Genomic DNA, 24,341 nt, shown 5'->3' with positions numbered 1-24,341 from the left:
TCTACTAGTTCTATATTGAAGGGGTGCATAATGTTTACCTAACACTCAACTGTCAGGTCTTGCTAATACAATCAAGAGGCTGTGTAAAGATTATAAAGTAGTAACTCAGTTTTAGATATTCTGAACATGATGCATTTCAGTCTCCATTTAAGCAGGGACAGTCTGGAAAGTATTTCTGACAATGCTTTGGATTAAATTCTCAGTCATTGCGGCGACCAAGGAAGACTGCATAAGAAGCAGGTGAGAACCTATATATACACATGTATATATATGTTGTACTGCATACAAGGTCTCTTGTAAAGATGTGTATTATTTTCAAACCTTGAAAAACAGATATACCGTAAGATAAGAAATCTGAATGCAAAGTTAAAAGCTCTGCAAACTATCTACAGTGATGACAAGAAACATGCAACAATGAAGTAGTCACTTAAGTATCCTTGAAGGAGCTACCAAGACTGTTGCTCATGGAAGCCAAAATATACTCTTTATTGACTTGAGGATCACCAAAAACGGCATATGAAGACATCATTTTATGACTTGTTTTCCTATTGAATTAGCATATATAAGTATTGAAAAATAAAATAATATCAGAAGAGTAAGACACTTTACTGTAGTGACCTAGGGAACAATGTAAAAAGTATTCATTGCAAGTTGTATACCCCAGTGAGAGAATAATTATCATCCCTGTTCAGCTTCTGCTCAGAAATAAAGATTTATTAGATGAAATTCATTTTTCCACTAATAACATTCTTTGTGGATTTTTCTGGATTATGATGATAGTAAACTACAACAGTAAGTGGTCTCCTTTAGTAGTTAAAGCTGAGTAAAAATCAGCTGCACTGACATATGTTACAAATAAGACCATGTTATTTGTCTCTGTTAAGTGTCAAGTCTAATATCATTAAAAAAAAGGTTTCAACTGTGATTTGCGGTTTTGTTACCCAAAAGTCCAGGGAGCACTCTTCCTCAATGTCAGTTTTGAAATCAATCTATAGCTTGTACACATAAGACACTAAAGTTTTGTCTTGTTTTGAGTGCAGAATAAAAGTCTGGATTTAAAAGAGATTTCAGTAAAATTCCCCTTCATTCATTACATTAAGGAAACAGGCAGTATTTTGCCTAGGACACACAGCATACTGAACACAGCCCTTCCAGCAGCAAAGCAAGCTGTCTCACTTCACATGGAGAATGCTGCAGACTGTAGAGATGTTCCTCTCTTCATTTCCATCCTCTGATAAGAGCCATGTCTGCCTGAGAGCCAAAGCATGTTTCAAAGGGCTGCAGACTGCAGTGTCTGCCAGAAGCAGTAATGTTTGGGTGAAACCTCTAAATTCCTTGTGTGGGGCTTCATTTGGGGTTCATACATAGGTGTAATTAACAAGTCTCCACGCTCTTCATCTCATGAGATACAAAACACCACAGACACCATTAGCTCTATTAACACCAGTGGATTTGCTAGCCATTTTGTATTATCCCTAAAGTTGGTAGCATTTGCTATCAGTAGCTGTAGAATTCATAAAGACCTGGAAAAGAATAGCTGCAGTTCTGCTCAGGAGATACAGCCCTTTACAGGTACAAAACCTTCGCAAAGCAATTTGAAGTTACAAGGGACCATGTAATTGAAGCGAAAGGTAATAGTTCCTTGGATGAAGGAGGCCAGAGGGACAGCTTTGCAAAAATGACGCGAATACTTAAGAACTGTAACTATTACTCTGTGTTAGTTATTAGAAAAACAAATCCTTTTCCTGTCAATAAACATCTAAAATGACCTCATTATTACCTATCAACAAATGAAGAAGTTCTGTTGAGACTCAAAGGCAAAAGACCTTTCAGCTTTTATACCCCAAAACTATTCCTGGCAGGTAAAGCAGGTGGAAGAACGTCACTGTTGAGATGAACTGTGACTAAGTGCTAAGAGTCATTCAGCCTCTATCACAGCATCTGCAGTTTTCAGAAGGCTTTTGGCAAAAATCCCTCATCAGAGGCTGCTAAGGAAACTAAACTGTCTATTCATGCCTAATTTTCAGAAACAAATGGTGGCAATACACAATCACTTACCACAGCACAGGGAAGTTGCTCTTCTTCCAGGGCATCTGGGCTGTGACCTGACAAAAAGTGGTGGGGACAGATAGGGAGTCTGCAAATAAAAGATTTGCTTTGTAAAACCACAATTACAGAAGCTCACTCAAGGTGGTGCACTCAGTATGGGCGATTACAGCTCAGAGCCTATGCTGCACTGCTCACTGATTTTCATTTGAGCGAGGGGCTGAAATCACAGAGTGGAGGAGGTTGAAAGGGACCTCTGGCGACCAAGTAGTTCAACTCTCCCGCTCAAGCAGGGTCAGCTACAGCAGTTTGGTCTAGCCTGTATTCAGCTGGGGTTTTAATTTTTCTAAGGAGACCTCCACAGTCTCTGTGGTCACTGTTTTACCTTCCTCACAGATAAAAAAAGTTCTTTAGATTTTGAGGTGGAATCTCCTGTGTTCAAGACTAAGAAAAGTCTGGCTCCTTCTTCTTTGCCCAACCCCCACCAGGTATTTTTAGACAGAGGGACAGAGACACACACAAGATCGCTCCTTGGCTTCCTTTCTCCAGGCTGAAGAGTCCCAGCTCTTCCAGACTCTTTGTACAATAGATGCTCCAGTCCCTTAATCACCTTTGTGGCCCTTCACCAGTTTCACTCCAGTTCATCCACAGTCCTTTCACATAGGTCACTCAGATCTGGACCCAGAATTCTGCATGTGTCTCACCAGTGAAGGAGGGAAGGATCACCACCCCAGCTTGCTGGCATCACTCCTCCTCCTCATGCAGGCCAGGAGCCTGCTGGCCTTTTTTTCTGCAAGGGTCCACTGCTTGGTGCAATCCAGGACCCTCAGATCCTACTCTCCCCAAAGCTGTGTTCCAAGCACAGCCTGTTGTAGTGCATGGGGTCATTCTTCCTCACATACAGGACCTTACATTTGCTTTTGTTGAGCATCATGGTGTTCCTGACAGCCTATTTCTCCAGCCCCCTTAAGTGGCAGCCTAACCATTAGCTGCATGGTATCCTCTCTCTCTGCTCCTGATTCTTTTGCAGGTTTCTTGAGGTTACCACTGCTTCCTCACTCAGTTGTGGGGCGCCATCTTCTTCCCCTCTTGTTCCTTTTTAAAGCTGTCCTCCCTAGATTGGCCAACCTGCTGGCAAAGATGCTTTTGCCTCACACAGTCACACTTGATACCTTTCAGGTCTCTGCTGGCTGTACAGCTGGGGTGAAAGTCTGAAGGCTGGACAAGTCTTTATGGTATCGCTGCAACACCCCAGAGCTGAGCGCCCAGCAAGCAGCTCTGTGGAGGGTCACAGCTACCCTGGCAGGCACAAGGCAGCAGTGTGGTCCAGGACTCAAAAGTCAGTGCAGTAGCCATAATGCTTTTGGTGGTGGTGATTAAAGAAAACTAAGTCGAACCTTATAATTAAGTTTGCAGGCTTTGTTTTTATTTTCATTTTTATTTTCTTTAACTAGACAGAAACTAACACAGATGATAGAGGCAGAGGTATTTCTTGGTTTTCTCTCAGACTTGTGGCACCAGGCAGAATACTTCAGCAGTTGCAGAATACTCCACACCTTCAAGGCCAGGCGCCAGGTATTAAGTATCAATAGCTGATTCCTAGCTGAACAGTGAAAAACAGGACCAAACAAAACCCATTAACATCCTGAATCATTAGAGAATCAGAGCAGGCATGGATTTCTAGGTATCAGACAAGCAATATCTGTGATGGCTGGGCATAGTTTCTCAATTTAAAATAATTTTTCAATAGTACATTCAGACTCATTTGCCAGCTTGAGATACCAAACTATATATACACACACTTACAACATTGACTCATTTGGCCTGTCTGGAATTGATAGTTCTTAACATCAGCAGGTTCTGAGTATACTGCATCCTCTCTGCCTTCATAGAAAAAAACAGCAACAGCCTGAACATGCCAAGAGACCATTGACCTGAGGAAATACACTAAAAGACACCTTTGATTAGCCCAGTACTTTGGGTCACCTATTTTAACCAAGCACAGATTGCAGCCTGCAGAAAAAGTTGTGAAAAATGACAGTAAAACCAGGAAGCCAAAAATCAGAGAGAGAGGAAACAAAGGGCCTCTGGAACACCACAGAAAACAGCTCCTGGAAAGTAAAGCAGTGCTCAACAAACGAAGACAAGAAACAGAAGAAATGTTGGATGAACAAGAACTACTGTACAGAACAAACAATGAACAGTGTTCCAGGAAACTCAGATGAATCCCCCAGGCTAACACAAGTACAGGGTATAAAACAAATTATCAGATGCAAGAATCACAAAGGCCATTGTAGAGTATTTAACAGCACATTTTCTTTAAAAAAACCCATCAAGAGAACAAAGGACAAAACTAAAATTATAAAAAATAAAAGCACAAAAAACTGTTTCCAAATACATTTTCTGACTGACATAATAAATTTTAAGTGATGAAAAATGTGACATGAGGTGTATAACATGAGAGATACACTTGTTTTACACTTATGTATATTTGCAAAAGGAACACATGAGATTTTTATCTTTGCTTTAAAACCCATTGTGCTGATGATTTAATCCAAGGTCCCCTACCCACTGTGATCCTGTAACAAATGATGACAGAAGTAAATATCTTAGCTCTGCTGGCACTGTCATTACTACTGGCATTATGTCTCCAAGGTCTTTATGCATCCCTACACCACTTACATTCTTTTATAATCTTCAAGTACAGTTTTAGACTGCATCATCTGCCAAAATCAGGTTCTGAGGCTCCTTATGGATCTCCTCATATGAGCTCTACATATGAATGAGCCAGTTAACTCAAAGGTAAAGTGGTATCTTTTAAGAAGATTTAATGTGAGTGGAGATGTATCACTATTTCTCACTGTCAGCCTGCAAAGAGCTTAGTGTTGGTATCAAGGATACAAATAAGATGCAAAGTGGTTTTTGTTGACAGCAAAAAGCTAAACCTGTGTGGCTCATGTTAAAAATGCAAAGCACATTTTAGAGTGCACTGGGTACTTAAAAAAAAAGAAAAAAAAAAAAAAAGAAAAAGATCATTTTCCCAGGGCATGTTACACAAATTTAGTCTAGAATAATGCTATATGTCAGAGGTAGCCATGCTTTTGCAGCTGAATTTCAATGATGCCTTTTCTTTCTTCCGTCTCACCCTACCAGGGGCCAGTCTCTTTTGAAAACTACTTTCCTCTTACAGATTGCTGCTGCTACCTTGTCACACCCCCTCCTGCCTCCATCTGCCACTGCCTCCTCATGAGCCATCACTTCTTGCTGACTTCAGCCTGGGGAAGTGAAAAAAGCCCCCCAAAGTAGCTCTACTTTGCATCTTACCTCTAATGATGCCGTACCTCTTCAGGGATGCATGTACATTTAAAAGAGCGTCTTTAAATAAAATGAGTCAAACACAGTTCAGGATTACTCTCTCTACACAGATGAAGGAGGGCAAAAAAGCATGATTTCCTTACGGTTCTTCTGTAGATCCCAGATGCCACGGTAGGGAACAAAAAAGCTTCTGCCATTTTCAAAAGCCCTCTGTCACAGCTGGCACCCCGCCAGCCTGTGCCAGACACCGGCTGCTGAGCCCGCTGGGGATGCAGTGCTGGAGCAGAAAGGCCCAAGGAAACCAAAAATAAAGGAAAGGCCATCAGGGCTGGAGACAAGGAGTGAGACAGAGCCAGTATAGAAACATATTCAGGACAATGGGTCAGGTGCAAAGTGGAGAAAGGGAAAAGAAGGTAAAATCTGGAAGTACCTGCTATGCAGTTTGCTTTCTCCCATTGCAGGCTCCCCAGCCCTTCAATGCATTTTGCATTCCTCACTTTTAACTCCTTAGAGTTGTTCTACAGCAGCCTTAGCAACTACCTCTTGGGTTGCACTTCGCTGACGAAATTCCTCAAAACTTTTGCTTCCTTCAAATCCCATTTTGCTTCTCAGTCTCTACTCTGTAGCAGCATCACAAGGGAGAAAACTTTATCTTGGTCCTGAAAGTTTTCGGTGACTGAAAACATTGTACATGGAACTATGGAGGAGAGCAAAACAAATCACCAGCAAAACACCAACTTTGTTAGAACTGTCTTTTCTCAAAATGCAGCAAGACATCTCCTGAAGAAAACAATCCCTCACACACTTCACTTTATATACAAAACTATCAGTTCACTGGACTGCTGTCCAAACAGGGCTCTGAAAACTTGTTCTGAAAACACATATATTCCGTGGAAAACACAAGAAAACTGAAACAGAAAGCAAGGCAATAATCCTAATACACTTTTATTACACCTTCTGATAAAAACTTCAAATTATTCAGACCAAAATTTATTTGCAAGTAACTAAGAAGGCATCCAAATCCAGAGCTTCAGCACAATATGCTCTCACTCCCTTCTCCAAGTTTTATCCCTGCTTATATATAGCCAGTCCCCTGCTGCTGTACATCCGCACCAGGCTTGCAGCCTCCTCCCTCCTTGCAGTGAGAATGCTGCCCTGGAACACCGCGTACTCCCAGAGGCATTACGATAATCTCATTTAAGGCACGGAACGCTGTGGCCAGGCTCTGCACCAGAAAAGAATTTCTGTAGCAAGGCAGAGGGAGCACCAGGCATTTTGTCACCCTGAAAAGGCAAGGCTGTCCTGTTCTGACAGCTGCTGCCTGCAGCTATCTCCTCCCTCCCCTTTTAAGTTGCTGTGTGCACGTAACCACAGTGGCAAAAAATGTCCTTCCTCACGTTTCTAACCAGAATTAGAGGCAGAGGTACAGTCATGCACCCTGTTCTCTCCATCCCAGCTGCCCATCTCCAGCAGAGAGGGGGAAAACACCCTGCTGGATGGGACTGCCATGAGTAGGTAGGCTCAGTTTCCAAAGGTTTGCTTCTAAACAACTGTGCCATTTACCCCCTCTCTTTGCTGAGGCAGCAGAACATGGGATATGCACTTCTTACAGCGGCCCTAGCTCACTTCTGGCAAACAATAAATCAAACTGAACAAGCACCAAGACATCAAATTGTAAACTGAACCGGCTGAGCAGAGGAATCTTTTTGCACTCCTAAGAAACCTCTGAGCTGGAAGCAGCCCAATAGACAGAGAAAACAAAACTCTTACAACACAACATCAGAATCAAAACAACACACACAAGAAAAATGTAAGAATTACAGCTCAACAATCATCCTTCTCTATTCCCATCGCAAAATAGATCCAGGATGGCTACAATAGAATGAGGATCAAATTGCAACAGAAATATGAGCACACATGCTTCACCCTCAAGACTATTTTCTCATTAGTACATAATATTTCAATTCCATTTAAAAACCTTGCTATGTGTTTTTATGGTACCAGGTTATTTGATTAATCTGGAATTAGTCTAAAATAATTTTCTCTGAAATACTGTTCAACGTAATGCTTTACCTCTTGATTAAACACTTGTTCAGTAAAGAACTTGATGCATGGCATGGAGTACGTACTAGAAATCTGGCTAAAATAATTAAGGGGTTTTTTTTTATGTCAGTTTCAGAAAACTGAAAGGATCCCAAAGTCAAAAATTAAAGTACTGCATGAAATTGTTGAGTAGGCCTGCTCTTGTCCACCAAATGCAAAATAAGGCATCTGTCTAGAAACCATGTTTTTCTGGCTGTGCAACCCCAGAAAACTGCTCCTTCCCATTTCCACCAGCCTGCTCACGCTCCACAAGCAAGACACAGTTATTCCACAGGATCCTTCCTCTTCTCTTTTTCTGGATGTTATGCTTTGCTTTTTGAGGAGACACCTTCACGTCAGATCCTGGATGAACTAATTGTTTCCTGCTGGAGGGGCTATGTTAAATTTTTCCCCCAAGACTAGGCTGGCAGTGACTGCAAGAGGTGGCTCCTGAAGCCCATCCTCTGACCCACTGCTGGAGAACAGCGCTGGCCAGTCACAGGCAGAAGTCAGGACAAACAAAAGGCTGTTTGTACAGCATCTCCCATCAGCCCTCCCTCTCTCTTCTCATCCCCACCAGCTCTAGCTCTCTCTGGGTACATCTAAAAGGATACAGCTGCCAAGAAAGTGGAAGGGAGTGAACCAGAAGATAAAGGTACGTTTCGCTCCTGAAATTATCCTTGTCTACTTGTTCTGCTCCTTCTAGTTACAGAGTACAGAATTAGAAATACATATGGGAACATGCAGAAGGTGATTTGGGAGAAGCTGTTACATTGCAGGCAAGAGGTACCATTCAAGACAGTTGAATGGCTGTGATCCAGCTCAAAATAATTCTTTTACTATCTTGCTTTTCTCCAAAGTTGGATACTACATATTAACATCTGAAGTCACTAAACATAATATATTGCCTTCCAGTGCTCAATATAATATGGAGAGAGGTGTCTCCACAAAGAATTGCTGTCTTAAAGAAAACTAAATGGGGTTTAATGAGAACTCAGTTTCCGGAAAGAATCATGGTATTGATGATAACTACAAAGCAGTAATTCAGTGAATTCATTCTCAGTGGAATAGCTGCTATCCTTACAGTGCACCAACTGTTCAAGCAAAATAGATTTAAGAATTTTTTTTTTAATGGAAAAAATTCTTCATAATATTATCAGTTATGCAGCTCTTGTGTAATGATTTTTAGTAATGCACTAATAAACCTAACTATTAAGCACTAACACAAAATACTAAATACTCGGCATCTTACAGGTGTTTGCGAAAGGCAAACTTGACAAACAAACACTAAAATACATTTCTTTTTGAATAAGTGAAACAATTTTAATATATATTTGCTTTTTAAGTGCAACTTGTTAACCTGGCACATGCCACTGGACAGACTGGAAAAGATCATACACCAAAAGTGTACCAATTAATGTATTTCTTGTTTTCAACATTAGGCAACTAGAAATACAGCCTACTTAAGGGGGAAAGAAGGGTATATTTAGTGAAGGATTGATATTTTTTAATGGCTGATAGACCAACCTGTAAATATTTCTATTTTCCCAGCCACACAGGATCTCTAGCAGTGCCAAAATACACATTTTGTGTCATTCCTCAGTTTCCCGTCTTTCTAACACCTGAGCTCCTACTGGTCCTGTGTGACATTTAAAGGGCATCACTTCTCATGAACTATTACCCTGTTGTTCCTGGACAAGGAGGCTGAGATTTGGGGCTTTCTCTTTGGTCTTTTCTGATTACCTCTGCATCTAGCGGATCCAAAGACCAGATGGTGCCAAATTGGCTGGCAAGATAATTCAAACACTCTCAGCTGAACAAGCAGAGACAGCACTAATTCCTGACTCATCATGCATATTCTCAAACGAACCATTTTCCTTTAGAAAAAGCTCCAAACTATTTCAAAGCACTTGTATTCCCAGGTGCATTTAGTCTCAAACCTTACTTACACTATGTCAAAGTAATCAAAATAATTAACTGAAAAGAACTTAAACAAATGCAAGGAGCTCATTTTCAGTATTTTTAGATGGCTTTACTCCTGCTAGAATTTGAAATTATACAATCTTGATATAGCAAGCTGGTCAGGCTTAGCATGCCTGGCATTGCTATCTTTTCAGAAGGTTTTATAAAATAAAGAACTGTAAGAAGATGCTTGCTGGCAATGAGTGAGCCTTTGAGCCACTTTAGCAATTGGATTTGTCCATTTTCCTGACTTGTTTTATGAGAGAAGACTCTCTCTTCAACCGCACTCGGGAAAAGAAGTTGCAGCAGTTTGTCAGACAGAGATGCTGCATCTGAAAGACCGGCTGAGTTTACCAGCATCGATCCTGTGCAGGCAGCTGATGAAACACGTCAGCTCCTTGGCAATCTTTCATCTGCAAATAGGGACGGTTCTCCCCCAGGAAAAAAAATACCCTGTTGAAGAAAGGTCTTTTGTCTAAAAGTTTCTGTTTGGTTATGATCTGCAAAAAAAAAAAAAAAAACCCAGAGGAAATATTTAAGCAGAAGCAAAATTACAATATTTTTTCTGAGTAATAACAATGTTTCTCATTGGTAAGATTCATAACTGGTCAGTTATCCCTAGCTCTCCAGCATGCTGACTTTGCTAATACTGATTTTGGCACCCACCCATAGAAACCCTCCTGATGATGCACTACAATTGCACTGCAAGATCCTATTATTTTTCAAGGCAAGTAGTGAGTTACAGAATCACCTTAAAAACTGTAGGTCATGATTTTTGACTCTAGCAATCTGACAGCATAAAGAGAATGTGCCTATTTTCAGGACAAAGTGAATTCCTACAAACTTTGAGGAGATAGGCAGCTGGCCTATCAGATTCCAATGAGCATTTCAATTGAACTCCAGGTAGGGAAAGATCACCTGAATTATTAGAAATTTTAAAAAAAAGTACACAAGAGAAAGATATCATGAATGCCCTCATCCACAGTAGAAAAACACAGAATAATCCAGTCACAAGAAACAAAGGCATAAACCCCCTGCTTCCTAATTTCCTCTTTCATGGAAATTTTCTTCCATTAAATACTTAATTAAGCTCAATTATTTGAACAGAAGATTAAATTGTACTCCCTGACATTGGCATTTATCTTGGTATAGTATAAACAGATTTGTTCTCTTTAAGCATTAGACATCTCCGAGCAGAACCCTCATAACTATAGTGTTTATACTCCTACAAAATAAAACCCATAAATATGAGAGAAGAATCTGTATTATTAAGTCTAAAAACCACCAGGCAAGGTTAGAACAATGTTTACTTTATTTGAGTAGTAGTTTGAGGTCTAAAACTAATAAAGACAATATGTTATTCAATACTGCACTCTGAGGTAATTAAAAATAGATCCCCAAGGCTCCATTACTAGTAGTTTACGTGAGTCTTCTACTCAAAAGTTCCCGTACAAGTTCATGGAAACTAAAAGGAATTATTCCATGAATTTTGCTTCTACAACAGAATCAAAAAAAACACAGAAGAGCTTATTTTCATTTCACTCATGTTCTTTAATATATTGGACACTTTTTAATATTTGGCTACTGATGTTCAAAAAACCCCAAGTTTAGATATAAAAATAAATAACCACAAACCTTGGAGATGTTGTATTTTATCCCTAATACGAATCTAAATTCCCAGATTTTCTTACATGGCATGTTATTCATTGGCTGAAAAAATGGAAGATAAGCAAGATAGCTGTGGCGGCAAGAAAACTACACAAGAAAAAAATGACTAAGAAATACTGTAGATTTATATATTTAAAAATTAACTGTTTGTTTTTCAAGGGTGATCTCAAGATTTTTACAAAGTAACCCATATTATAGTCACTTCTATAGCTGGCATACCTCATTTTTTCCTTATCTAGATAATAGCTCTGCCATCTTAAATTCACCTTTGATAGCCTTGATTAGACATTGCTTTGCACCTTGTTATTTTTGGGTTAGCCTAGAGCATTCTAACCTGCAGCCCCACAAGGAACACCAGGGCTGGCCCATAACATTGTGTCAGGGCATCAATTCCAAAGTGCCAACAGGATGAAGGACAGCAAAGTCGTCCTTAAGTCTAACACAAAAACAGTAATGAGCACCCAGGGAGAGTGCTGGGCAGAGCAGGTCATTCTTTAGGTTCATTTTCAGAGCAGAATTCCTACTTAATTTAAGATAACAGACCCATTTTATTTGAACGTGAGGAAAGGTAAAAAACCCCACTCTCTCTCCTAATACCAATAAAAGCTCAGTTGAAATGTTGTTCAAAAGGCTAATTTAAAAGTGAATGCAAGTTCAAGGATTCAAAGCTTTGTGTCACGGTCAGACTGTGCAAAGCAGCACAGAACAGCAGAGCTGACATTAAACAAAATGATGGAAAGCCTAGTTGCCAGCAGGAGAGTTTTGCAAGGGATCATTTATACCACCTTTTAAAAAGCCAATTAAACCATAACGACCTCCAGTAGCAAGACTCAACTAAGCAGCCTACAGTACTAAAAAATCCCAATAAAGAAGATTCTCCATAATGCTGTATCATACACGGGCCCAGGACGGCGGCACTCAGCAGCACTGCAGACAGCTTTGGCTTCCTCGGCTGCTTAATGCCTCAGTTTCTCACACAAGCCATCATACAGGATTCAATCAGCAAGCAGTTTTTCCACAGCTTTGATGGGGAAGGATACTATTTATTTTACATGAGTGACTCTTGTTTTGACAGGCAAAGTGGCCAGGAAGGCAAGGACACACACCCAGACATTTTCCCCCGGTTTGGGAGCAATCGATACAATCATTTACACCACCGAGAAAACACAGCCAGCTCAAAGCAATTTTCTCAAGGTGAGAGGCCAAAGAAACAACAAAATTGCCAGCATCAGAAGCCTCAATTCCCAATGAAAGGATTCCCAAGGTTGTACAGAAAGTAATGAATATCAATTCTGCTGCAATATTATTTACCTCCTAGGAGAAAACTCTCCAGCACTCAGGCTCAAGTGTCCAAAACTTCACAGGGAAGAAAAATGCAAGGCAGAAAGCAAATCAGGGAAAGAGGTCTGTTCAGCCGCAATTCCTGTGTCACGTACCTCATTTCTCTTTAGCACCCTGCAGCGGGAAGCTTGGCAAAAATGAAGATGGTCTTGGTGCTGCTGCTGCTGAGCACTCTCCTGGGCACCCCCGCGGTGCCTTCCCAGCGCCCTTCCTGTTACAAGAGGGCCCTCAAGGAGCACAGCTGCCACACCATCCCCGAAGGCCAGGAGAACCTCCGACACGTCGACGACGGTCTGCAAGATCACTTTTGGGAAGGGAAGGGCTGTGAGGTGATCTGTTACTGCAACTTGAATGAATTGCTCTGCTGCCCAAAGTAAGACCACACTCACTTCATGTAAACAACTGCCCATTACATTTCCATCTATTTACAGTTTCCACAGGTGGAATAAGCTATCATTTTAAAGAAATTCATCACTTCAGATGGTGTGAAATTATATCAAGATATAACAAATTTTCTGTTACTGTCAGTTTTGAGGATTTGTGTTTCAGGGGTTCAGCTAGGACTTGCTTAGTGTATTTTGTTAGCCTCCCTGTCCTATTAACAGGGACTTCAGCATCACCCAACTTTGACACCTCTGTTTCATCCAAACTAAGCATAACTACATCAAATCCTTATTCACAGCATTTTGCAATGAAGATATTTTCAGGACCAAAACCAAAACTACTTGATTTCTGTTCCATGGAAGAGAACTGCATTGCTATTCTAAACTGCATGCACATGTGTCAGTTGAACAAATAATTCTGTAAAGATAGCTGTTAAAAGCAGAAAAGCAAAGGAGGGGCACAGAGGTTCACAAATACTTGCATAAGGCAAGGCAAAGATTTAGCCCAAGAACATCAACACTTCCCCAGCTTGTTTGCACTGCTGCCAAAGCTGAACAGTGAAGTTCTCACTGAACATGGGGGTCTTGCTGTTGCTATAGAGAAAGAACACAATTGAGTTAAACAAACACCATCAGCCCATACTGGTTTTAAGTATCAAAATGTATTACGAAGTATTATTTCATTCAGCTTTTCAGCAGTATCTTTTCTTCAGTAGATTTGGTTTAGAAATATCAACAGTTCAAAACTTATTAATACTTCAGAAGCACTAAAATGTGATGGCATTTTATAGGTGAGCAAAAATAATTTTTTACGTGTGCTCCTCTTAACACTCATTTCTCAAGTCCCCTAAAATCCAATAAAGGCAACTTTTCAGCACTCTTGTAGGGGACTCAAGTTGAACGAAGTGGGAAAGACTTCTAAAGCAAAAAATCTCACATTCAAACTGAGAGCAGGGTTTAAGTTAAGCTTTTCATCTTTCACTTTCCCTAAAACCAGATATGGTGTCCTCACCCTGAAGCACACTTTGGGTCTCTAGCTTCAACCTTTGAGCAGCACAATAAAGCCTCTTCCTTTGATACAAATACAGAAAGTACTCCTTCCACCATCCTGAGGTACACAAGATCTGCCTTGCATCTGTGCTCTCAGGACAAACTGCACTAAAACAGTATGTGTGCACATGCCAAAGTCCTTTATTTTGGTTATATAATCTATTAGGTAAGTTTATTTTCTCAAAGCTAAAATACCAGGGTGGAGTTCTGGCAACCCGGTCAGCGACAGAAAATTTTGTCATTGCTTCCACACCAGGCCAACAGAGGTAGAAACGCAGTATCTTCATCCAGATCTGCAGTTGCATTTATATTGCTGGAAGGACAAACACAGTAATCCCACATATATCACAATATACGCTAAAAAATATCCACAGTGGGAAATGCATGGCATATTAAAGCTCTAATAAACCAATGATCTAATTGTTTAAATATGTGATCCTATCTTTCAGGGATATTTTCTTTGGACCAAAGATATCTTTCGTGATCCCCTGCAACACTCAATGATTTAAGTCTGCAAGCGAAGATAACAGACATCATTCTACGATCATGTAAAAATGTTTCCAAGGGGAAAAACAAAACTACCACCAACAAAAAAAACTTCCTTTCTAACCACAAGTGACTGCCTCACTTTACACTGTAGAAAGAATTTCTTTTCTATACCTTTATGGAATATCAAATACATAAGTTTTCTTTTCAAATCTGGTGGCTGACCTAATTTCATAAAGCCATTTCCATGGTTTAACAGACTGTACAAGCTCTTAATGTATCATAATATGCATCCCCCAGCAAAAAGCATAACTCTTCTTACTCAGCACAATATCCTTAACTAGTTTGGACAAAGAAACTTCAAGCCTAAACCTTCATGTTGTTAGGAACATGACTCTCATAGCAACTTATGGCAGTGCAGCTTCCTACAGCATTATTGCCATCACACTTTTAATGCTGTTTTAAGCTGAAGGCATTCAGTCATTGGCACTTTTGCAGACAGGCTACCGTGTTCTATTTAGCCATCTTAAAATACATGCACATACAAAAGGCATGTATTTCCATATTTGAAGGTATTTTACTGGAATAAAAAAAAAGTAAAACTGACAGTACAAAAGCACACTTAGATCTTATAATTATATGTCTAACTGGTCACCTGCCTTGACTATGCAATTTGTAAACCCTTAAACTGCTTAATCTTAACACTGAACATTTTAAATATCAGAACAGCAGATACTTTAATCAAGCTTTGTTTGAAATACAGTACCCCAAAATTAAGTTAAAATGCTGGCTTTTTATTTTTAGGCTAGGCCTGTAAGGGAATAGCTACAGAAGAGAAAACACAGAGATAATCATCTCAATATTAAAGAGGCATTGTGATCTAGGAAATAGATACAGAGACATGATTTTTTGACCATTTTTCTCTTATGCTGCAATCTGTATTGGCAGGTGTTGAGAGGTAACCACATAATTTTAAGCAGAGTCACCTGAACAAGCCAGGTTTACAGGCAGCAAGCCTGACTTGCTGCCTTGCACACAAACTCTTTAGCTATCAAGTCAGTCACATGGAAAGTGTGCAGTATCAAAGGAACTGTGCAGTCTTTTCTACCCAGAAAGTCCACTGTTCACCTAATAATCTTACACATTAGCCCAAACAGCTACCACCAGTTTACCAGGCTTACTTCATATGTCAGTATGAAATATCATCATGACTGTTTTTCTTCCTGTTAGTAAACAAGGGCTGGATACTGAGTGAGGGGGTGATTATACACAGCTAGTACTAAATGTTTCAAGTAAATCTGCGTGTACTATTTTTGCCCTACTGACTGTTAAACAGTTTGTGTCACCAGGCTTTTTAAGCCTCATTTGTGTGATTATTCAAGTAGATTAGAGTCATTTGGGCTTCCCATCAAATAATCAATTGATAGTAAAATAAACCCCATAAATCTGGCAACTCAGCAAAAATACCCAAAGTCAGTGGTCTGCTAAAAAAGCTTATGGCATGTTCTCTTGTGCCAAGTCCTCTATAATCTTCTAGGGTACATAATTTCTGTTGTTTGTGCCATCTAGTTTCTACAAGAAGCACATTGCATATGCCTGGCATTCACAGCTTTGCAAAGCAGTAGTAGCAAAAAGATTTAAGGCAGATACAAAGCTGGGCACTAAAGCTAGCGGCTTTCAGTTACACCTCTCTTCTATGACTCCTGGAAAATATACAATCCACTGGAGCAAAATGTTGCCACTTTCCACATGCAGCAAGATAGGGTCACTTAAGCTATTGCTTTAAGACTGACTTTCCATAGAAACTCGCTTTTGTTTCTCCCCTGCCCTCCTTCCCTCACACAGCTTCTTCTACAGGTACTGCCAGGCCTAGGTGAGAACACTCAACTCTGTCACGCACTCAGAGAAAAAGTCTTTATCCTTCAGATGTCCTATCCATGACTAGGTTCCCTGGCTTTTTATGCAACTTGCACTGTGAAGGTAAGAAGCAGAACGTGTGCAAATGATTATTTAGCAAATTTACAGTCCCTGTAGTGAAATGGGCACGAAAATGTATCTTCAAAGGAGCACCAATTATAGATGTCACTAGCTAGATATCACTGTCTTGAACTTAGGCCAGCACTGCAGAACCATATTGTGGAAATACATAAAGCACTACAAGTGAAAGAAATCATACCACTGAGAGACACTGGGAAGGCAGCCAGCTTGAGGTTAGGGTTTATCATCATTCAATTCTATGCAAGCGTCACAGGTCCAAAAAAGCAAAGTGAAGCATCTTAGTTGTAGTGATGCCAGCAGAGTAGTAATTTTCAAAAAAACTCAAAAGATTAACATCAAGCAGATTGGATCATAGGCATACTGCTTTTTCATTTTTCCCAAATTAAGAAAAAGCTTATAACATCTGATAAGGCTAGGAGTTGCAATGAATGCTAACTGAACAAGCTGAAGCCATGTCTTCCTCAGCTTTAAGATGAAAACTATTTTTCCTCAGCTTTTTCTTCATCCTATGTGCACAGGTTTAAGCAGAAAGAAATCATATGCCATACACCACACATTTAGACTGGCACAAAAGGTGACAATACAACAAGTCATTCTTAATACCACCTTCAACATCAGAATTTTCTAAGACAAGCAATCAAAAGCCTAAGTATTCCTGGATATTACTCTCACATGTTACCATAAGGTTTGGGTTTATTGAGAGGGGGCCGTTCCTTTTAAACAGGCCTGAGCTAATGCATGCAATGAAAAAGAAACAGTGTGCCTGTTAGAAGAGACTGTACTGACCCCACACAGACTCAACTCTCGTTCTCCAATTAACTTCTTAGCAGCAGTCCATGCAGACAAATGGAGAAATCAGCAGGTAAAGGATTTCTTACCAAATCGAAGGATTTCTCAGCACAGTAAGCTGCAGCAGTCCCTTCATCTGTACTTACAGCTTTGAAATTTGAGAGCTGCATTTTTTTTCCATTTTAATACAGGAGCAGGAAGGCCTCAGCGCTTGGAAGCATGTATCTCAGCAATGACAAAATGAATAAACAAATCAGAAAATCCTCCACCAATTCTTATTTCCCAAGGGGGAAAAAAAAAAAAACCTGTTATTCAGCCATTTCTGCCCAGCTAAGAACAGAAGTGACACTTAAAGCCTTTTACCTTAGGAAAAAGAACCTACTGCCAAGTCTGCTACAGCTTTTTTTTTTTTTTTTTTTTTTTAAAGGCATTCAATCATGAGCACTTGAGGTAAATTTATAAATATATCCTAGGTACATTTTAATTGAAAAATATTTAATACTATTACATAGTTCATCAAAGCTTAACTGCTAGGTGCAAGTATCATAGAATCATAGAATATGCTGAGTTGCATAGGACCCGTCAGGATCATCATGTCCAACTCACTAAAATTACAGACACACCCGTTTGAGCAACAATATCAGTGATATTTATTTAAAATACTTTTGCTGAGGAAATTTGTTTCATAAGAGATGGTTTTCAAACAAATCAGCAAGGTTATGAAAAATAAAACAGACAAACTCTCTCAGGAGAAAAAGTTACAAAGAAAGCTTTTGCATATCAACAAAACCTCAGTCTTTTGATTTGCAGCCTGAGTCTCAGTCCCAACCTTTTCTGCCTAATGAACCCCACTATCCAGCTTTAGATCTGGTTTGTTCTTGTCATTCTTCACTGAGTAGATGAAGTACGTTAAGGTGTCCTTTTCATTCACTGGAATTGTCCTAAAATGGCAGCCAATTATCTATAAAGGAAGAATACAAGGAAATTAAATAATCACTCTTACATGCAAAAACGGAAGATTCAAATTTAAATCTACTACAATAAAGTTTAAAAGACTGATTAAGAAGCTTACAAAAAAGGGAAATGTTGCCTCTTTTCTGAAGTCTTTAGTAGTCATAGAAAAGGTAAACAGGAATCATTTTACTGATAACTGTGAACTAAATGTAGCAGATTGTACCCCTAATTTACAAAGTAAAAAGTCCAGAGGTCTTTCAGGGGAAAAAGCCCTCAAAGCTATCACAACCACCATGGGACTATAATTTCATCTGCTCAGTTAAAGCTTGAATGTAACAGGTGATGACTACAGAATATCAACAGTGACAGCACAGTAACAAGAGGCTGCTGTTCTCCTCTCAGCTTGGGAGGTGGTGTGTGTCTCCATCAAATCACGTACAGAAACATCAACACAACACAAGAATATCAGAGAATTATAATTGAACATTCAGCTCTTCAAAACAGCTATCTATGAAAATTTACCATGCTGTAGCCATTGAAATGTGACAATCTGTAAGCAGTTATTGAATCACTTGTCATTTCAGAAGCCTTTCCCTTCATCAAAACGAACACCAGCTTTAAAAGAAAGTTGCAAAATATTGTAACTGGCTGAGTCTATTCTCTGGCTTTTTGCCAGATTGATAGATTAAAATTATGAAGTGAAAAACATGGGACTGCTCATTTAAGTACCACAGGATAGAAGAATAAATGTTTAGCCTATCTAAAAAAGCAGCTTTCTAAACTCTACCTCCAAAAACATTCACAGAGAAACAGTTTGACAAAGTCATTTGAAGTGGACTTTCAGTAACAGCCAGAGCAGTGTCTCTGGTGTGTTAGAACAGATTACAAGGAATCAAATGCACTGTATACTAAGGAAGCTCTGTGGCTATGGCTCACAAATATCTGCAGGTCAGTCAAATCAAGCATGTGGCAGAAGCAGCTTTGCCCGTGCTCACCATGCAGCATAGGAATAATCTAGTGCAAGTATCACGTGCAATGCACCTAAACCAGACCCTTAGAAACACCAGCTTTGCAGAATAAAAACTGCTTGTGCTTCTTCAAATCACAGTCCTGCTAATTCGAGAACTAACCTACATATGAGAAAATGAAAGACTGATTTTGCATTCTTACACTTAGTGGCAGCAGGACTACTCTTTCACAGTTCAGCTTCGAGATCACCCACACCTTTAAGAGCCTTGCTTTTAATCCACACAGATTAAGGGAGAGATGAAAAAAGTGTCTGCACTTAAATACAGCTGAATGTATCACTGCACAAAAGTGAAAAATCAGTAGCTATACCTTCCTGTTAGGATCACCAGCTCTTCCACTTACCAATATGCTGTGACTGCACCTTTGCAGCACAAAAGAATTCCTTTAAAATTGCACTCATGTGAAGCAAAGATGCTAACATACAGCTGTACTGGCATGCAGCATCAGCATGTTTAGAAACAGTAATAAGAAAAACCCTAATTCCATAAAATTCCAGTTTTCTGACAGCAGATTCCAGGGGTTTTAACAGAATTCATTATCAATAGCATCATGTTTTTTCAGGTTTCTGTACTTTACATATACAGAAACCTATGGTTGCAGTAACTAGCTTTTTAAAGCAAAGTCTGAACCTTACCAGAACTTCACTGACACCTCTCAGTTTCTAGCTTTTTTTTAGCAGGACATTTCAGGTGAAGCTGTGATAGATGCACAGACAGAATAAACCCATGATTCTATGATATTTAGGGGCATGCAGATCATCTTACTGTTCCAGCTTAACACTGTGTTTTTAAGCAGAACACCCCCCTTTTGGGAGTTAAGGGTCCCTCCTCTGGAAAGAGCTTTTACTTTTGATCTACTTGGCTCGGGAGCTGTGACCAATGAAGGAAGCTAGATAAGCAGCTCCCTTTTGTTCTCCTAAAATCCAGATTATATAGGCACTTTATGCAAGGATCACAGTGTATAGAAAACCACATGCCATAGCAAGTTGCATTTTCTATTATGGGAAACACTCATACATACTTCAACAAGCTGTGCTTTGTTAAGTCCCGGTCTGGTCTGTAGCTTGAAGTGTCTTTTGTACCTTCGAAGCGTGTTTACTTGTAACTGATATAAATCAACCTAGAAGAAAAGAGGGGGAAGGGGAAGAAAACAATCTAATATAACTGAAAAAGATTCAGTCATTAATAGTTTGCCTCGCAAAAACGTTTTGGAATCTCACAGATACGCAAGTGTAAACAGTCAGCTCAGCAGATGTCATTTTGACAAAAAACAAAACTCCACCCTGCACCTTCCAGCAGAAAGGAAAATAGCCCAGCTCAGTTTGAGAGCGTTTTGTTGTATCCAAGCATGGCTCTACCTCCCTTTAGCTGTAGACAGTATTCAGAACTCATTATTGTACTTTAAGCAGTTCTGGGTTTTTTGTTTGCTTCCCAGTTCCAGCATGATAACACAAAGCCCAGTAACAACTTTCATGTAACATCTATGAAGATGCTGATTCAAAGGAGGCCCCTGTATTGTGATTTCAGCCATTAAATCTTATGCAGATTACAGGCAAGACACAGCACATCTGCACCATGGAAGAGCACATATTAGAATCAGGACAAAGTCTAGAGCACAAGTTTTCTTGACTCGAGGTGAGTAAACCGCTCTTGCTCTCCAAACACATCCCTGATACACAAACAAAATGCAGGAACTGTGTGCATGGGCATAAACGTCCGAAACTCTTTCTCAGTGAGTCAACAGTTCAGAGAATTACACAAGGTCCTCTCAGGGATACAAATATACAGCCTTAATCCAGTACTCTGCCAGTTTTGAATCCTATGTACTCTGATCAGTCACTTCTCCCAGCAACAGCTTACCCTCCCATCCTCCCTGACAACCTAAGAGAGCTTAATCAGATGACTGAGTGGGAGAGCAAGCTCAGAAAGCAGGCTGAATGAGAAATTCTACTAGATCAGTTGCAATTACAATAGTATTTTCCAAACTCACTGCAATAAAGATTGATGAAGGCATTCACTTTTGCTTTAAATTAATTTAACAGCCTCACTGCAAAATACTTAAAACAGCAATATTACTGCATACTTGGCAACCTGGCCAGACTTGAGGTGAGGCCACCTTGCATGACAAAGGATGGTATCCTTTGGTGTTTCTAAAGTTTACATGGCATTAAACTCCACTGCCCAAGTCACAGTGGGGAACCCACCCTCGAAGCATCCATCACACAAAGGAGTAGCAGCAACTTTTCACCAAGCCCCAGAAGCTACCAGTACTGCAGGAGTTTCTTCCCCTCCTGTAGGAATCACTTCTAACCAGCAAAGATGGTCATGATTGAGATAGAAATGGGAGAGCCTTACAAATCACCAGAAGAATGATACTTTTTTCCTTAGCAAATTGGATAATACTTGAAAATAAAGGTAGTCAAGGGCAAACAGGTATCTAAGGCATACAGTAATTACAAGGAATGAACATACTGCCCTTGCCCAAAGGGCCAGCTGACGCTCCCCAAAAACAGTTCCCAGTTTTCTTTTTTATAATAATACTGTTAAGCAAAAAAGCTTGTTTTCTCGTTCTGGAGATATCCGTCAGCTGTGACATGCTTCATAATCCTGGCATAAGAAAACAAAACAGGCTTCCAGGAGAGCTGCAATTACCCAGTGTCAGAGAGCTACCTGAAGTCACACACAGCACTAGTTTTAGACACAACTTCCCAAGAAACAATTCCAGATATTTAACAGACAGACAACACTACCCAGCATCAAACTACTTTCAATCTCCTAAAATCCTCTTAGCCAGAGCCTTCAGATTGGAGCCCTGTGCCTAAAGGCACAGACTCCCATGCAAAGTTTCCTCTCTTATGTTGCTGTTATATGCAGATGCTGACCATAAGGATGCCATTAAATTAACACTTACAGAGCAATTTCTGAAGAATGTTTTAACAATCCCTCTCAGAAGGGACCACGTAGGCATGACAGCCTCTGCTCAAAATTAACACACTGAGGAACACCTGCTAAGCAACGCTGTAGCAGAAATAACCCAGAGCATGTATAAGAAAAAGAGAGCCTTATGTTCAAGACCGACCCATTACACTATGAAAAAAGTTGAATGCTTTAGTTCCCTTATTTTAATGGGTGAGATTTCACTGGTGTGCAGTGGAGAAAACAGGTTGAAAAGACACCGTATTTCTCTACTCCACTCCTTCATAGCATAGCTCCCCAAATGGCTCTTCCCCCACAGTGGGGCAGAAACAAAGCTACCATCATTAAACTTTCAGTGTTTAACATGACTAAGGCAATGGAGCAATTGCCAAGAGCCATCTGCAAAGCATTTAGCACAAAAGAAAAGTTTGGAGGGACAGGACAGAGAAGCATTTATATCCCAAGCACTATATGCAATCCCCTTCAGGTTGTCAGTTCCTGCAAAAGATAAGAGTTTGACGGTATGTGGCAAAGCACTAGGGAGGAGAGGAATCACTGCGGAGAAAGATGAAAACAGCAGATTTCTGAGAGAACCATCAGACACTTAAAAATAGAGACTCTCGTTCATTCTACTCTGCACCACTTAATCAGAAAACATGCCACAAAATTCAGTTAAATTCTGTTATATTAAGAACTGAGAGAATCAAGAATCTTGCCTTTCCCACATATAAGGAAAGCTGTAAAAGTGGGAGAGTGCTATTGGTGCAGACTCGGTGTCATTAAGAAGCTTAACAAAACAACTCGAAAAAAACCAAAACACAATCATTTAGCTACCTCCGGAGTGTCGATGTCTTGCACTGGTGAGTCACCATCATCATCGCTGCCTTTCCTCTTTCTTCTATTTCTCACACTCTGAATTAAATTTTTGTGGAAGTCACAAATGTACAGATGTCTTGCCTAGAAGAATAAAACGGTGTCTTTCAATCAAATCCATGCAGTGCATCACACTGACTAAAGCGCACGTACATAGACAACCCTTCAGCAATCACAGCCACATTAACTGAGTTGAGGAAGCTTTACTACTGGCTTCTTCTAAATGGAGAGTGTGCCGCGCTGCAGATCGCTGCCACCGGCTGGGCCCCGAGCTCGCTGAAATGCTGCAATCGGCCGATGCAGCAGTGCCAGGCTGCGGAGCCACGCGAGCACTGCCCTCCCTCCGGCCGCGCATCGCACCGCGGGGGCCAGGCAGCACGCAAACAAAAAACAAGCTTTCAGTTGTTCTCTGCAGGGCTAAGAGACGGCTCTCGTTTCCCCAGCTATATCCTCCCCTCCTTGTTTTACTTCCGCTACCCGGCGTGGTCACGCAACACACTTAATTTTACTTTCTTTCTTTTTTACAAGTTTCCCTTTCGTAGGGATCTGCACGCTTTGGGATGTCTCGGCGCGTACCAGCCCGGAATCCCCAGGTCCGCGTGCTTTAAGGGCAATGAGAGCACGAAGCAGCGCTAGGGACCGGCCTGGAGAGCCGGGCTGGGGTCCCTGGGGGCGTACGCAGCCCCGGCCCGGGCGCGGGGCGCTCCCGCCGGCAGCTCCACGCCGCAGCCCGCCTTGCCCTCCCGGCACCCAGCGAGGGCGGGCGCTCTCCCAGCTGCCGGGCATCCCACCCCGCTGGAAGGCGGCCGCCCCCCGCGCCCTGCCCAGCCGTGCCGAGCCGCGTTGCGCGGGGCCCGATGGCTGCCGAGCGGAAGATAAAGCGGCACGGGAGACGTGCAGCGCTGCAACACGAGGCGGGGCAGCGAGCGCGGCCCTCGCCAGCAACACAGACAAACTAGCGCGCCGGGAGCCATGCAGGCTCCGCTCCGGCGAGCAGCGGCGCTTCCCGGCCACGCTTACCCCCGCTCCGGCTACAGGGGGGCACACGCAGCCGATGCCCCGGCTCTTGGGGTTACAGGGGACCCCAGGAGCAGGCGGGCGCTACCCCCCGCCCGGAGGGAGAGGACTTCCACGCAGCGCTCCTGCCGCGCCAGCCAAACTCGGCCGTGCTACGAACACTTCCCCGCCGCCAAACACCCCTCCTCCCCCACTAAACTTGATTAAAAGTCCCCCAACCAACTAAGCCACAGATGCAGCGACCCACCGGCCGCTTTTGTCCGCCCGTCCCACCGGCTGCCCTGGCGCGTCCTCCCCTCGCGAACTTACGCTCTTGTCCAGCTCGATCTTCACCTTCTTCTGCGAAATGCTCTTCTGGATCCGCTTGCTGAAGCTGGCGTTGCCGGCAGCGCGGCCGCACCGCTCGCCCTCCTCCCGCAGGCAGCACAGCTGC

At 41.4% G+C, this 24,341-nt stretch overlaps 2 protein-coding genes across 3 annotated transcripts in view; one reads left to right on the top strand and one right to left on the bottom strand.

Moving 5' to 3' along the window:
- Nucleotides 1–7,852: 7,852 nt before the first annotated feature.
- Nucleotides 7,853–15,110, top strand: SCRG1 (stimulator of chondrogenesis 1). 2 transcript variants are annotated; one of them, XM_042014874.1, is made up of 3 exons: nt 7,853–8,098; nt 12,149–12,787; nt 14,297–15,110. In XM_042014874.1, the coding sequence occupies exons 2-3, from the start codon at nt 12,552–12,554 to the stop codon at nt 14,349–14,351; spliced, it is 291 nt and encodes a 96-aa protein (XP_041870808.1). In that variant the 5' UTR covers nt 7,853–8,098; nt 12,149–12,551; the 3' UTR covers nt 14,352–15,110. The 2 variants fall into 2 exon arrangements, with proteins under 2 accessions (XP_041870808.1, XP_041870807.1); XM_042014873.1 differs by having other exon boundaries at nt 7,856–8,098; nt 12,525–12,787.
- A 2,636-nt stretch (nt 15,111–17,746) lies between these two features.
- The window catches only part of SAP30 (Sin3A associated protein 30), a 7,353-nt gene continuing 758 nt past the window's right edge, over nt 17,747–24,341 (bottom strand). The window contains exons 2-5 of the mRNA XM_042014875.1: nt 24,218–24,337; nt 22,853–22,975; nt 20,124–20,222; nt 17,747–18,081 (exon numbers count right to left, since the gene is read on the bottom strand). Coding sequence (XP_041870809.1) covers nt 17,959–18,081; nt 20,124–20,222; nt 22,853–22,975; nt 24,218–24,337 — 465 coding nt within the window. The 3' untranslated portion in view covers nt 17,747–17,958. The remainder of the gene's footprint in view (nt 18,082–20,123; nt 20,223–22,852; nt 22,976–24,217; nt 24,338–24,341) is intronic.

Source organism: Corvus kubaryi, unplaced genomic scaffold (genome assembly GCF_017639235.1).
Source record: "Corvus kubaryi isolate FWS band 111438036 unplaced genomic scaffold, C.kubaryi_AGA036_p1.0 split3-131, whole genome shotgun sequence".
In the NCBI taxonomy this organism is placed as follows: Eukaryota; Metazoa; Chordata; class Aves; order Passeriformes; family Corvidae; genus Corvus; species Corvus kubaryi.
The sequence above is the reverse complement of the archived record's forward strand: the minus strand, read 5'-3'. Positions and strand labels throughout refer to the sequence as shown.

Coding starts and splice junctions, on each gene's coding strand:
- SCRG1 (XM_042014874.1), top strand. CDS start 12,552: ATGAAGATGGTCTTGGTGCTGCTGCTGCTGAGCACTCTCCTGGGCACC. Junction 12,788..14,296: donor GAATTGCTCTGCTGCCCAAA/GTAAGACCACAC, acceptor CCTATCTTTCAG/GGATATTTTCTTTGGACCAA.